We start from the raw sequence: 16,505 nt of genomic DNA on the forward strand, positions 1-16,505 counted from the left end.
GACCCTATGTGGGAAAATAGTTAGATCAAGGTGAATAATAGTAATAGCTATAAGGAAGTAGGTGTATGGATAAGTGTGATAAATGTGCATGGATTGGACTATGTGTTCATATGAATAAGGTGTGGACTAAGTGAATGAGAATTTGAGTATATATAGGGGCAGAGGTTAGAAGAATGAACTGAATTTCATACAGGATTGCATCATTTATTCATATGAATAAGGTGTGGACTAAGTGAATGAGAATTTGAGTATATATAGGGGCAGAGGTTAGAAGAATGAACTGAATTTCATACAGGATTGCATCATTTATTCATATATTTTCTCAAAAATGAGTACAAAACAAAATGGAAATTACAATGGGGATGCAAATTTCACCATACAATCATGTTAGTTGAATATGTTGTAATGTTGATTGATTAATTATTATGCCGCGCAAGTTACCCGTAAGGATGTCTTTATAATCCAAACTTTGACATTATTAACTTTCGCCCCCGCACGATCCACTTTTTTTTTCAAAAATTCGTGTCATTTCATTTTTCCTTTGTGTTCTCTAATCCTACATTTAAGCTACACAACCGGGTGATTCATCAGTGAGAAAGAAAGCCGAACTCATGTAGTTTGTCCTCGTACAATGATTACAAAAAATAATTTCATTGGATAAATTAATTTATTTTTTACAATGAGAGAACAAAAGCAACTATACAGCTGCTCAACAGTAACATAACCCACGGTGAACTTGGTTTACAAGCTCTTTCAGCTTTGCAAAGTTTAAATACAATTAAAATCAGATCTAAAACAAATTTCAAGATTGCTGTGCAGCCAAAAATAAAACTCACAGCTAACACTACAAGCTCCTTATTTACCGCATGCTCAAGACGCAGATTGTTATTTTGAATCTCCGACCTGCATACAGATTACATAATACACATTATACTTGGAAAGACTGAAAATAAAAATAGGCAGATTAACTTAGCTGAGGGAGATACTAGTATATTTATATTCTAAAAAAATATACGTAAGAGAGATATCATATAATTGTCTTGCATGTTTATTAGTTGTCAAGTATATGGAGTTGAATGATGCTGCACTCTTCATATACTTAGAGACAAGTGACAATGATTCTATTTTATTCAGAGTAATAAAATAATACTTATAGAGAAACTGAAACATGCATGCATTTACCTGTCATCTACACGTCAAATTTATTCAAAATCATTTTTTTGTTTACGGATGTTTGTATGTCATTGTAGATGCCTCTCAGCATAATCAAAACAAAGAGATAAGGGGGTAAGCATTTGTTCCCAAGGAATAATGTAGTAAAAGGCTCTCTTCAAAAAGTTTTCAATAATATTTAAATGGCAAGCCTGAAAAACGTAAATTTATTCACTGCATATTAAATGTATCTTCAACAGCGACCAACAAAATTAATATATTGTTTGGAAGTCTCCTATCAGTGACTCTTCCAAAAAAAAGTAAGCAAAGAGAATCTAAAAAATAATTTAAATATATGCTTCGAAAGACATTTAGACTTCAGTTATATGAGGCCAGAGGAATATAAAAATTATGAAAGCCCCAAAGTTATGAATGGCCATCAGAAAGAAAGAATATACGAGATTCAACACATTAATTAAAACCAAGCTTTACATTTCTATCTATGAGTCCATCAACAAAAGCAGGGACAAACCACATGTTCAGTGACTCAATAGAAGCATTGAACATTATTCAAGCAGGCTGTGACCTGAAGTAGTTTTGTACATTACTTCTTGTATCTGAAATGGTGTCATACAAAAGTGCTTGCTTTCGTTTATATGAGACTTAGTTTGTGGCTTTAGGTCCCACAATACTGAAATGGTAAATTTCAAACAACATAGATTATCGATAATCATAAAATTGGGCATAGTATCAATTCACAGATAGGAGTTTCCAAAGAAGATAACACCTGGAAAGCTAACAATCATTCTGGTCTGATTCTTTTTTTTTTCAAAGGAGTAAAAATTATCGATCAGAAAGAAGAATACAAAGTAAGAAGGCCATACAAAGTAAGAAGGCCTATAGCCCAACTGACGAAAAACGTAAAGGTTTTATTCTTTCTAATTATTGGGAGCTTTTAAAGAGTGAAACTACATTTGACTCAAGTTGTAGTAATAAAGGTCTCATGTATACTTAAAGAAAACTACTACATTGGGCATTTTGGTGACGGCTTCGCATGATCATCCACTATGTCCAAATGCCTTCCGGTCATATCCAAAAGCTGTGATCAAGATGTATACAATGTATCCATCCCCCTCAAGAAAGCGATCTTTCTTAAAAATGAAAATCATTTAAAATAACATTTTACTTTGATTTTTTGCATGAAAGAGAGAAGATGTCGTATCCATATTCACTTATTCTACTTGCTCATATCCCTGTACAATAGATTTATTAATTACATGGCACCTCTCAATCTATTGATGCAGATCAACAATCAAGTACCCTTAACGGGTCTCAATTGTTGCAGCTGAGAAACAATTTCCAGCCAACAAAACAACTTTCCAAACAATTTCCAACACAAAAAAGCATTTCAAAAATAAACTAAACAACACTCTTGCAGGAAGTTTTGTTTCACTTTATTCAAATACAACCATTGCTCAAGTTCTCCAACCTGCAACTAGATCAAATCTAACTACAAACATTCTAGCTACAGAAAATTAATGAAGAAATCAGCAACAATACATTCCAAATCCACTCCTCACACCCATTTACACACAATGTTTTCTCAGATTTTCTCTAGCTAGGAGACATAACCTTCTCTGCTTCATTCATGCCTTGCAATCTACATTGTTCCTTTGGAAATCCCTCTATCACTTCCCCAATCCAGGCATTTATTCTTTTCTCTTTGATTTCTGATTTTCTTTTCTTTTTCTTTCTTTTTTGGGCATTTAAAACTCCCGAGCGAACCTCCACTTTCAAATTTTCCTTTCTGGAATTATAACTCCTAAGCATTCACTCTTCCTTCCACTATTCCAGTTCTTGCCTATTCCTGGTACCTGAGACAGAGCATCTCCCAAAAATGGACATTGGAAAATCAAATTTTGGACATGGTGCAACATTAAATGCTCCACTCATCAACTTGGGAGTTTGCATTTTTCCCCTTCCAAATTAAAATTTTAACATTCAAATTTGGGGCTACTAAACACATGAATATTGAGATAGAGGCGACATCTTTCAAAACAATTTTACCATTGAATTTTTAATAACCTGGAAATGTGTGGAGAGAGCCTCAGAAACATGCCTAAAAAGACAAAAGGAGACCACAACAAAATTTAAATAAAAGAAACAAAACAGCTCTTTTTGGTTGTGTAGGACTCCCTGTGCATCAGATGCTCCAACAACAAACACTCCAAGTAAGAAGAAACGTTTCATGAGTGAAGCTCATACACATTTGAAAACCATATGCTTATTTTGAATCCATCATTCTTCCTTATATACTTGAATTTTGTTCTTCACCTTACTCTACACCTTGATGTCTCTCCCTCTTTTATCCTTCCTCTCCTTCCTCTTATGAAATTCAACCTAGCATAATCTAACTCCCACAAATATGCTTCTTCCCTCTCCATCTCATTATATTCAACTCATATATATATAAATCAGCACTATTAAATTCAAGGAAGTCATAGGTATCCATTTTCTCTTCCTTACTCATTACTCCCTCACTCTCTTCTTCCTGCATTTCAATAAAATCAATAATACCTTGCTTCAACTCAACCTGTAGCTTCTTATTGCTGCACTCTTCCACTTTTTTTTCTTCACATTTCATTTACCATTCCACTCAAACAAAAATCAGCCTTGACATTATTCAAAAAATAAACAATTACCTTAGCATTCTCCTCTTTCTCTACTACTGCAAAATCCTTCTCAATGTTCTTATATTCCTTACCATTCACGTGTAAATTAATTTCATAAAAGAATTCACAAAAAACAGATTTTGCCTCATCATTCACTATTTTAACTTTTGTTCCAAATCCAGTCAATGCAAGTCACTCCTTCTCAACTACTGCAATCTGAAGTAATATGTCATCTCCCTCATTTGTTGCTCCCTCTTCACTCTTTTCATGAATCATCTTTTCCATGTACTCTTCTTGGCACTGCTGTTCCGAACTTCTCACTATTTCAAAGTCCTTCATAGGACCATACTCTGTTGTAAATTCATTTTTCTTCATCTCTACAACTTCACTCTCTTCTTCTACAATGATACTAACTCTTTGCAGTCATTTCCTCATCCCCACAAATTCTTTTGCAAGCAACTTAACATCAAATTCATTTTCACAAATATCATCAAAATGACCTTTTACTTGTGTGTTTTCTTTATTCTTTGCTGCTGCCCCCACTTTTCCTTCATAAATTATTGCTTCTACATTCTTCATACCTTCATCTTCCATCTATTCTTTTTCCTCTCTAGTTCCTGCAATTAAGACACCATTTGATAAAACAAACTTTTCAAAATTATCACCATCCACTGTGACCATTTTCTCCTCTTTCTTTCTCCATTCTTTCTTTCTGCTGCTCTTATTTTCTTGCTTTCTTTCTGCTACAGCTATGTGGGCTGCTCCCACATGTTTTTCTTTCTATAACCTTCCCATCACAGGATTGTAGTAATGCATTTCTCATCGTTCTTCTTGCTGCCCTCTTTATCCGATCTTTCCATTTCATGAGAGATATCTAGTTCTTCTCCTCCTTTTGGATAGCATTCCACTCTCTCAACATGTCTTTCAACTCAATATCTTTCATTAGCCACCATACCTTTTTCGTGTAATTTTTGTTCATGCTTTCTTTTAGCCACTTCAATTTCTTTTCTCTGCTCCATCTCTATCACATCCAATCTAGCCTTAAATCTTTTTTAATTCTTCAATAAGAAACTTTGTAAAACTCTTATCTTGCCATTCTTCCCAATGTAAAATCCTCACAGGTCTTCTAATGACCCACCTTTTCTTCTTCGAAGACATCTTCAGAGACTCACAGGTCCCTTTACAAATACAAGTCCTCCTTGCAACAACCTCTCTCACTTCAGTGTATCAACCCTCTGCAATTATAAGGATATCTCTCACACCTGCAACAAAACACACTCACCAATTTTTCTCTACCCAATGATGACTCTGGAAGATGTAATCTTGAAACCCCTTCTACCCACTTTCAACCATGGAGGAAGTTATCAAACCTTTTACCCAGCTTTATCCTTGTCGGAAGAAAACCCTAAAATCTAAAACTCTTCTCCTTACACACATTTCATCATCAAACCCACTCTAATACCATTTGATGCAGATTAACAATCAAGTACCCTTAATAGGTGTCAATTGTTGCAGCTAAGAAACAACTTCCAGCCAACAAAACAACTTTGCAAACAATTTCCAACACCAAAAGCATTTCAAAAATAAAATAAACAACACTCTTGTAGCCTGTAGGCAAATATGTTTCACTTTATTCAAATACAGCATTTGCTCAAATTCTCCAACCTACAACAAGCTACAGGCAATGCCGAACTTCAAACTAGCTTCCACAACATCAAATTATAACCTAAGTCACAAGGTTCGAATTCGAATTCGACAGCCATGAAATTCGGATGAAATTCGACAAGGGAAAAATTCGAAAAAAAATTCGGATAAAATTCGCCTTCTATAACTTTGTTTATTTTTAAATATATCTATACTTCTAACAAATTATCAGAATAGCGACCCTTGTTGGAGAAAATCTGAGGGCGACCCAGCAGTTGCAGACACCCATGACCCAATAGATACAAAGCATATACAAAGAATACCCACGACCAGCTGAGTTGTGTTTAGAGGGGGATAGCAGTGCTTTATAGAGGAAATTCGATTAAATTCGATTTTTTTTATAGAAGTTTGAAATTCAATTAAATTCGAACCTCATCCATGAAAATCGCCGTATCCTGTGACTTAGCTACAAACATTCAAGCTACAGAAAATTAACGAAATGTGCAACAATACATTCCAAATCCACTCCTCATGCCATTTACCAACATTTATTTCTCCGATGTTCTCCAGCTAGGAGCCATAACCTTCTCTACATTAATGCCTTTGCAATCTACATTGTTCCTGCAAATCCTTTTGTCACTTCCCCAATCCAAGGATTGAATCTCCTCTTTTATTTCTGATTTTCTTTCCTTTTTCTTCCTTTCTTGGGCATTTAAAACTCCCTAGCAAACCTTCTCTTTCAAATTTTGCTTTCTTGAATTGCAACTCCTTCCACTATTCCACTTCTTTCCTATTCCTGGCACCTAGGACAGAGCATCTCCCAAAAATGGGTGTTTGAAAATCAAATTTTGGACATGGTTTTAAATGCTCCACTCAAAGAACTGGGTGTTGGCATTTTCCCCTTCCAAATTAAAATTTTAACATTCAAATATGGGGTCACTAAACACATGAATATTGAGATAAACGTGACATCTTTCCAAAAAAATTGCCATTGAAATTTAATAACCTGGAGATGTGTGGAGAGCTTGAAAACAGGCCTGAAGAGACAAAAAGAGACCACAACAAAATTTAAATAAAAGAAACAAAGCAACTCTTTTTGGTTGTGTAGGATTGACTATGCATCGTATGTCTTACATCATATATGTCCTTAGTGAGCATTAAATGATACCTAAAAAGTAAAATACATTTCCTCTTCAGATCCTACTGTCTAAAATACATGGACTTTGTTTAGTTTCTGCAAGGTTGCCAAGACTGATTTATGAGATTTTTCTCGAGTTACAAATATTCAAGGCTCAAGGCTCAAGCCCCTAAATTTGTTTTACATCATTGTGATATAAAACAAATTTACTCAATTTGGTTAAGAATTTAGCAGCAAGCTGAACCAGAGCGAAAATTTACTCAACTGAAGGATCCATCAAAAGACCTCGATACCACATTATGTGGCAATTGTAGGTCGGTCTACCTTCATGCCACCTTAAATTTGTATATACCATACTAGATTTTGTTAGGTTCTATCCAAGAATCTGGCAAGAGGCAGCCATCAGATGTAGGACCTTGAAATCATTGTAAGGTACCACCTAATATCTTTTGTTTTCTTCTATTCTTCCAATTTTACAATGATACAAATTCATTTGTATACTCAACCCCTCTATAGACTTGACCAAAATCTGAGAAAGAATCCGGCAAAACTTAGAAATATCAAAAGAGGGTGTTAGATCCTTCCAGCATAAGATGAATTCCTTCTCCCATGCAAGATCTATCATAATTTGCAATTTTAATGAACGACAGAGATCGTAAGGAACCATCAATGAAATGCAAATATTCTACTTCTGCTGACGATCATGAAGTGAATATCCTACAAATCCTGGTGTATAGCAATGGGCAGCCATTAGCTGTAGGACATGGGCATCATTAGAAGGCACCACCCAGTTTCTTTTGTTTTCTTATATTCTTCCAATTCTTTAGTGATGTATGAATTTATGATTTGTTTTGAAGAATTTATGTCTTTTAGTCATCCTATGAAATTTGGAAATATCAGAAAAGAACATTAGGTCCTTCAAGCATAAGACGAATTCAATCTACCACAATCTGCAGTTATATTGAACGATAGAGAACATAAGGACCCATCAATATACTGCAAATATTCTATTTCTACTGATGATCATGAAGTGCATATTATACCTCAAATCCTGAATAGCATGGTCAACTTTCACTTCTACATGTAATTCCCACACTAACTATTTTCCAGACCCCATTTCAAGCATAAAAACGTGAACCACTCAAATGCTACCATTTCGAGCATTATCTACATGAAAGACAGTGCCCACAGTTATCAAGAAAGTTATATGGCCGGCCACAGCTTCTATAAAATCCCTTGTCCATGTTGGATATGTGTTAAATACTTTCCATGTTTAATAGTGTGGATAGGATTGACCCTTGGAAAAAAAATTTAGGTGTTATTTTGGGTATTTTCTATTTTCAGCTTTCGCCCATGCATTAAAGCACTTATGTTTTTTTTACATGATTTCATGCAATGTGTAAAACTTCTTTTGATGTGCCTATTTATATCTACACATGCTTATAGGAGAAGTAAGAGACTTATTACTGCATTGGAGCACAGTTGAGTTTTTGCAATAGTGATTTTTTTTCACTTTACTGGATTTATGACCCAAAAGAGATTTCCTAGGCAAAAATACTGCATATCATCTTTGCTTTATATAAATTCTATTTTTTTGTTTTAGATTGTATATGCACTACTTCTACTGAACAGGTTTATTAGGCTTCTTTTGTCTACTGTACAGTGTTCAGTGCCAACATGATTAGTATTAATCATGTATTTACCTGTTTATGACTATCTTTTCATAAGTTCAAGTACGAGCATTAGATAGTAGCCTCCTCACAGCCACTTACTACTTAGGCTACTAAGACGCATGCATGCTTCCTTGTTCTAGTTGGATTTACCATTATCTTGATGCATGTCTAAATCAGAATATAAAGTACTTCATGTTTTACTATAATAATCAGACAATTAATGAGGTAGATAGTGTTTCCATTGGTTTGGTGACCATGCCTTTGGGTACTCACCCAATAGGTGAAAAAAACATGATCAATGAAGGAGATTAAAAAGCATAGGAAACCGCTTCACCTGAAGGTTAGGTACCTAAAGATCCCTAACCTCCTTGTGTCGACTGAGGAATTTGCAAATTCCTCACTCCTCATGCTTCTTGATCAATCGAGTACATATATGTGTGTTCTTACATCTCAATCCAAAGATTAAGCACATAGATGCCTTCTGGGGGATATTAAACTTTCTGGAAATGCAAAATTAACCTCAATCCATAGGGTGCTACAATTGCATCCAGAATGCTCACAGAAATCTAGTATGCATATGTGACACCAAAACCTGAATGACATCTAAACAAATACATTTCTCTGTATGAGCATACCCTCTTGCAGTCAAAACGCCTAAATACATGTCTCACTCAAACAAATGTTCAACTTGAGTCATTTTGTCAATTGCATGTGGAATGATTAGATATATAAAAAACTCACTAAGAAAAAGTCTAGAAGTATCTGACTGCCATGGACACTAGATCCGTTAAATAATAATAAATATAGATCACTAAAAACATTCCTAATCTCCCTATTTGAATGTATTTTGGCATCGAAATTTTAAGCATTTCAAGGCCATCACACAAGGCATTTTCCCATGGAAGCTTCTTCAATTAAAAGAAAATATATCTTGATCATCAAATTATTCTCTTTAATTCCCAAAATGTGATCTGGGATCAAAAGAACAAGTCCGTCATCTAGGGAAGGCAAGGAATTTGAAATTTCAACTTATTCAAAGCAAGCATGCACGTATGACACAGGTTACATTTCAGTAATATATGCAACTTGTCCCACTCTTGCTAGAGCATTAAAAAGCCTATGATATCTACTCCCAAGTTTCTTCATTGTTTTACTTTAGAGTGACTTTCACTTATAAGGTTGTAATATCAAGAAGACCTAATCATCCACTTCAGATTCTTTCTCACTATGGTGTTGGTTTTGGTAGGGCCTCATCCTGTATCATATGAACTCTACCTTCCCATTTGTTTGAGTTTGATAACTTGCACACAAGGTCAAGGGGTTACAAACAAGTCTAGATAGTTCTATCTAGAAGTTATTTTACTATGGGTCTCAATCACTAACAATTTTCTCTAAGAATCCCATGCAACCTGTATCTGGGTCACATATGCAGCTGAACAAGTTGTAGGGTCCTAACACTGAAATCCATGGCCATTAAATAAGCATACTATTTTACAGTATGCCAAACAGGCATTAAAGTTTACCTACCACAACAAGCAAGCACATTATGAAATCCATACTAATTGACTCCCACTTTAGATTGATGTTTGAAGCACTCTAATGGTCTTTGTTGCATTTATATACTTTGAGTTGAGAAGGAAATGACGTCCACATTCTTTTAAGACTATTCGCATAGAATCTTCACATTTGATTATAGTAAGTCATGAAGACATCAATATGACCAAGCAAGCAAGGAATAACACTCAACTAAGAATTCCTAAAACCTAGAATCTCGAGGTAAATATAAACACCCTAACCTGTATCTAATCCTTCATCCTATGAAGCATAATATATTTCTATTTTCCTTCAAGTCTAATGGATCTCTTTGTTTAGGTTGCCTCCAAAATCAATACAACAGATGGTGGATGATAAATGTGGATAGAGCTCCAGACAATCATTACTTGCCATTCACTCCCTCTAAAGTATTTTCTATGTTTTCTATGTTATTCAGCTTTTGAAGCAATTGGTCGACTTATAGCTTCATTTACTCTAGAAATAAGCTAACCACTAAAAGAGAAAATAAAATCATATATGTACATAGCAGGCTCTGTCTATATAGATTCTAAAATGCTTCAAAGACCAGAATGGAAGATTAGGACCAAAAAATATTTCAGTTGGATTTAATTGGGGTTTTAGCATATGCCATAGTCATCCTTCAAACTAATTCTCTGGCACATGAACTCCCATAGTATTTGGTTAACATAAATGAAAGATAATTGAAAGGAAGAAGGATACTAAAGGTTCAATACAAGTTGACAAACCTGAGGAATTTGTTTGCTTCCGCCAATTCATCTAGTTCACTTGAAATAGTATATCTCCAAGATTTGTACACCTGCATCTCTTCCTCCTGGCAAGCATCAGATGGACAAGAACATGGTAATTCAAATGGCAGAAATGTAACTGCTCCATCTTTTTACTTCTATAAAATGAAATGTAGAAAGCACAAAAATTTGTAATTGAAGAACATAACCACAGTGAATTTGTTTGGAAGTGAAAAGGCATAAGTTAAATACCATCATGGTCTTATGGTTCTGTAGGTCATTTAATTCTGCCCTGATTTTCTGTAATAGCTGTGTGTTCTCATCTAATTCCTTGCCAAAATCAGAGAAGAAATCACCATATCGTGAATTCAACTCTTCCAAGTACTTCTCTAAAACAGAGAGATTCAGTTCTAGTGATCTAACTTTCTGCATTAAAATCTTCAGGACAGTATCTCCACCCATCCTTCCACTTTGCTGCTGGATAATTTCTATTTTGGGTTCAGCAGGATTCAATTTCACTGAATCTTCTTTTAATTGTTGATAATCACTTTTTTCCTTTATCTCTGTTTCTTTATCCGCTAAATTCCTGATTGGTTCAAGCTCATCAGTGCTATCAGCACTTTGATCCTCTAGAGGAAGAGGTGCTGCTGTCGCTGAGGGATCAGCCAACGATTCACCTGTTCTCAAAGCAGACTCTCCAATTGAAATCAAATCCTCGAGCATGCGCTCAATTGCATCAACTCCATAAACTTCGAACTTGCTCAAAGTACAAAAAAATTCAGTGCCATGATGGCTAAGGAACCGCAATTTTAGATAACGTGCCCATTTGGGCTCTTTAAGAGGGAACCTCTGAGTATGTTTAACATTCTCAGCTTTAAAATTCCCAAGCAGGACCCAATTGTCAGTAGGATAGACTAAACTACTAAGCAGCTCAAACTCCTTCAATTTTGATGAATAATGCTCAAAATCTGCAATAGCTATGGTTTTAACTAATGTTTCCTCAGAAAGCTCAATGACAACAAATTTTTCTTCTGCACTACATGGACTCCTTAGGTACTTATCCTCATCCCTGCCAAGAATGTTTTGAACACCTTTTGATTCTTTATTGTAAGCTAGAACCTTTGCACCCTTAGAAGCAGCTGCATAATTGTATTCACCCCCTCCAGTCTCAAGCCTATGTGTAATAACTCCAAGTCGATTACTTGTAGTCTGATCCTTTTCATTGTTTGATTTTCTCTTGAATTCATCCAAACCCACAGGAGTAACACGAGACAACCTAAGAGGTTCTGATTGGGTTTCTTTTTCTTCAGGCAGCCTATGAGTTTCTCTTTGGGTTTCTTTATCTTTGGGCAACCTATGTGTTTCTGGTTGCCCTTCTGCCTGAGTTTCTTCAAGCAAACCACTTGTTTCTCTGCATGTTTCTTTACCTTCAGTGAACCTGCAAGATTCCTGCTTTGTTTCTTTATCTCCAGGCAACCCGGTTTGAGAATCCAGATAGTCAGCTTGTGCCGAACCTTCCAAAGTAGGACAACTATCTAAACGTTGCCCAGATCTACTGGAATCGTTTAATAACTGAGGCATGGGTGAAATTTCTTCATCCAACACAAATTCAAGATTACTTTTAAGCTCCTCTGGTTCAGGGTTTACTGTTTCACCGGTACGAGATTCTACCTTGGCACTTTGATCTACATCCTGGTCGTTTACATCTGAAACAATTCCATCATTAGCATATGAATTCAACACGGTACCTGCATGCATGGTATTTTCCACATCATCAGAAGAAGAGACCATGCAATTCGGCCCTTCTTTTTCATTGATCTCTTCATTCTGAACTGCAAGCAGTTCATTTCCATGATCCTGCAATGAAACCTTCAAAGCCTCTGGCGGCTCTACATTTTCGTTGAGATCTGCAACGAACCAGCAAAAAGAAACATGTAAAGAAACAACATAAGGAAAAAACATCCGCCTGTTAGAATTTGAAAAATCTAATCATATATAAACCGCACAAAAGCATTACTCTCATCTTATTTGAAGCCATTATGAAAAAAATAAAAATCACAAGCTTTTTACCCAGTGAAAAAATTAAATCAGAAAAGAAAAACACAAAGACAGAACAAACTTCACCTTTAAAACCATCGCTGCTGCCGATTATAGAATTGGGCATACAAAGAAACCCCCATGAAACTAAAATCAAAGTAAAAGAGACCTTATATAAGCGCTTCCTGATCTTACAAGAATCATTTAAATTTTGCTCTCTTTTCAATTGAGCTCGACGTGACTTCTGCATCGCTTATCACATCACTTAACCACAAACTCGTTTGAGTTGATCTTCAACAGTCTCTCGAAACAATCATCCCGAACAGAGCTTCAAGTTGTCTTTCCTATTCGGAAAATGATAGATTGCCCATATTTCAAGAGACCAAATTACAGATTGGTGCTGCATTAAAAAAGAACAAGACAATTTACCCTCTGTCAACAAACCAACACCCAAACCGCCAAAACTAAGCACCAATGCTCGGCAAACAAGGAGCCCGCATTAAAAAAACTCAATAAATTCTCCAAAAGTCAGGCCTATTTTCAAAAAATTACCGTTACAATGAATCAAACAAGACAAATAGCTAAAATCCTGCTTTAAACACGCGTTTGTTTCGGTTTATTTTTTCAAGCATACAAAAGAGCAGATTAAAGAAAAACAGAGGGGGTTGATTCGAGGGTCAAAAGCGGGTCAAAACAGCTCGAAATTTGTCAAAAGCTCCTGAATCCCCAAACAAAGGATGTCATCCGGTTTTCCATAGAATTCAGACGGTGAATTTCAAAAACACAAAATGTGCACAACTATTCAGCCAAATTGAGCAAAAATTACCCTCAAGATGAAACGAATCCGTCGCCTCATAGAACGCTGGCGTCGAGAACATCAAACCCCGAAGATCTTCTTCGTATTCTGAAGATCGAAGCGCCGAAACGCTCACCTTCTGAGACCAATCGAGTGCCATTTAGTCTGCTTCTAAAAAATTTTAAAAATATTGTAAATTTTTCAATTTGCAATTTTATTAATTTTCGATGGCATTATTTTTAATCAAACTCTCTCACTGCTTCCACTTTTTAAGCTTTCTCTCCCAACGAATTAAAATATTTTCCAACAGGTGGCCGCCAGCCTGGATTCGCCGACGCGTCATGTGTAGGGACACGTAACGTTGCAGGCCTTGATATGTTTTTTTTTAAATTTGCAATTTTTTTATACGTTGCCATTATCTTAAGTTTTCTGTCCGACAAACTTGCGAGAATACAATAATTTTCCAATGAGTGTCTGCCAGCTCAGATAGCACGAACGCGTCGTGAAGTGGGACGTGTCACGTGTGACGTCTTGTCATTAATTTTTTTTTCCTTTTGCGTGTTGAATTTGAATGTAACGGTTTGTTTTTATTCGGCTGAAGTTTGGAGTGTCGGTAAGGGATCCAACTTTCTAGATAGATACACATTCATTTGAGTAAAATAATGCGCAAATTTGGGTTTATTAAGGGAAGGAATGTCTACATCCATGTAAGCATTCTCATTCTAAAATATTTTTATGAAAATCACCCCTAAATTTATTACTTTTGTGATTATATAGGGATGACGGCAATGGTTTTTACAAAAATAATTATTAATTAATATTGAAGCGTATTGTGTATTAAATTTTAATAATAATTATTGGAAATTAAGAAGCCAATATGCTTTACTGTGTCTCATTTAAAAAAAAGGAAGATAAATAGAGGTGTTAAAGATGAGATTCCAAAACTAAGATTTGTGTAGAATCCTCCACTATAATATATGAAATGCTACAATCTATCCAACTCAGTCAAATATCCAACTCACTACAAAAGACAAAATCCATGTAGAAAAAACTTGATCTTTACTTGTACTACTAGAAGGAGACTTAGAGGATGAGATGTGATGATCTTGTGTGGCTTCTTGTAAAGCCTCTAGTCCCTTCTGGAACATTTGGTTCATAACTTACTTTGCTAAAAAAAATTACAAGGACCTCTTAATTTTTTCTTTGTCTCGAAGGAAGACTCACCAAACGAAAGCATTGCCATTCTTGAAAGTGACTTTTCTTTTCTAAAATTATATTTTAGCTTGGAGGGATGCTCATCGCTTTGATAAAGAATCTATCAAGAGGATTTTTTTTTTTTCTTGTTTGTTTCTATTTGAATGATTGTGCTACTATTTTGTGGCTATTGGAACTAGAACTAGCCTCTAACTAGACCAAGTTGACATCTTCTCATATCAAACAATGCCAAAAGAAATCAAAAGTATGCATGGTAAAAGTATCACCTAATGCATCCATAGTAGAATAAATTACTAGCATATATATCTTAAATTTTAATTTAATTTATATAAAATATGCCAAAAGATATCCTTCTCAAGGAGCCTATTTGACTTTAGGGTATAAAATTGATTAAAAATAGGAACCTCGAGAAGGATATCTCTCGGTGCATTTTATATAGGTTAAATTAAAATTTAAGATATATATGCTAGTGTCATTCGCGTGGCGTGACATGGAAAACATAAAATAAATCAATATATAATTATATAGTATTTTTTTATTAAATTGAATTATATTATTACACGGAGATATATGAAATTTTATATATTTATTTGAACTATTTTTAATAATATATATGTGTTGCAAGATTAAATCGTATATTAAAATCTAAGATACATTCAACTTTATTTAATGATAATATAAAAATTTATTTAATGGTCAATATTATGGTTAGGGTTAGGGTTAGGGTTAAGGTTTACATCATTGTTAGGGTAAGGGTTAGGGTTAGCATCAAGGTTAGGATTTGGTTTAGGTTTAGGATTATGGTTAGGGTTAGGGTTTAGGATTATGCTTAGTGTTATGGTAAGGGTTAGGGTTAGTATTATGATTAGGACTAGAGTCTAGTGTTAGAGTTATGATAATGGTTAGGGTTTATATCATGGTTAGGGTTAGCATCAATGTTAGGATTTGGTTTAAGTTTAGGATTATTGTTAGGGTTAGGGTTTAGTGTTAGGGTTAAGTTTATGGTTAGGGATACAATTATGTTTAGGGTTTATATCAAAGTTAGGGTTAGGGTAAGAATAATTATAGTAATGGTTAGGTTTAGGATTAGGATTAGGATTAGGATTAGGGTTTAGTGTTAGAGACATGATAATGGTTAGGGTTTATATCATGATTGGGGTTAGTGTTATGCCTTGCATACTCTTCCCCTCCATTTCATATCAAAAAATGTGGGTCCCCCTTTTTGTTTTTTTGTTGTTTTCCCCTCATTTTCTTTTTATTTTGCCTCTCCGGAGTTTCAAGTTCCCAAAACACCAGAGTCCTTTATTTTCTTGTGCACACTCTCGGGTTCTGAGGTTTCCAAGATCCCGAAGTGTGTTTTTAGTCCTCTACTTCTTTTCCTACTTCAAGATCTTGGAACCCCAAAGTTCATGTTGTTCCTCTTTTGGAAGCTTTGAGACTCCAAATCCCCAAAATACCAAGGGTCTCCTTTTGTTTTGTTTTGATTTCAGAACTCTGAAACTCCGGAGTCCCGACATCCCTTTGTTTTTCTTCGCTCTTTTGCCTATTTTGTTTTGATTTCGAAACTTCGAAGTCTAGGAGTCTCAAAATCCCTTTTGTTTCATTTTTGCCCCACTCTAAAACTCTAGAACCCCAAAGTCGTGAAGTCACTTAATTAGTGACCTTGAGATTTCAGAACCTTGGAATCCTGAAGTGTTTCATTTTTCATGCTCGAGGGATACTATAAATAGTCTCAGTGAAGGGAATTTGGGCTCATTTGTGTTTTACGTTATTAAGAGCTCCCCAAAATCCTTAGTGGCTCAGCCTTTCTCAGCGCGCATTTCCTCCCCTCTGCTTCTCGTCCAAGTTGGTCTTCTTCTTGGTATTGTTGTTTTTCTA

At 35.3% G+C, this 16,505-nt stretch overlaps 1 protein-coding gene across 2 annotated transcripts; it reads right to left on the reverse strand.

Moving 5' to 3' along the window:
* Positions 1 to 632: 632 nt before the first annotated feature.
* Positions 633 to 13,663, reverse strand: LOC131034785 (SUN domain-containing protein 4). Of its 2 annotated transcripts, none has more exons than XM_057966369.2 (4): positions 13,443 to 13,663; positions 10,832 to 12,486; positions 10,580 to 10,665; positions 633 to 903 (listed from the first exon to the last, which is right to left on the reverse strand). In XM_057966369.2, exons 1-4 carry the CDS (start codon positions 13,570 to 13,572, stop codon positions 675 to 677), a joined length of 2,100 nt encoding a protein of 699 aa, XP_057822352.1. In that variant the 5' UTR covers positions 13,573 to 13,663; the 3' UTR covers positions 633 to 674. The 2 variants fall into 2 exon arrangements, with proteins under 2 accessions (XP_057822352.1, XP_057822351.2); XM_057966368.2 differs by lacking the exon at positions 13,443 to 13,663 and adding an exon at positions 12,704 to 13,016.
* Positions 13,664 to 16,505: the final 2,842 nt, after the last annotated feature.

The sequence above is a fragment of the Cryptomeria japonica genome, chromosome 3, assembly GCF_030272615.1.
Source record: "Cryptomeria japonica chromosome 3, Sugi_1.0, whole genome shotgun sequence".
Taxonomy (NCBI): Eukaryota; Viridiplantae; Streptophyta; class Pinopsida; order Cupressales; family Cupressaceae; genus Cryptomeria; species Cryptomeria japonica.

What these genes read in the sequence shown, in the direction of transcription:
- LOC131034785 (XM_057966368.2), bottom strand. Translation starts at nt 12,866, where the DNA reads ATGCAGAAGTCACGTCGAGCTCAATTGAAAAGAGAGCAAAATTTAAAT. An exon ending in AGAACCATAAGACCATGATG is followed by an intron (nt 10,666 to 10,831) that starts GTATTTAACTTA and finishes GATGCTTGCCAG; the next exon opens with GAGGAAGAGATGCAGGTGTA. An exon ending in GAAGCAAACAAATTCCTCAG is followed by an intron (nt 904 to 10,579) that starts GTTTGTCAACTT and finishes ATCTGTATGCAG; the next exon opens with GTCGGAGATTCAAAATAACA.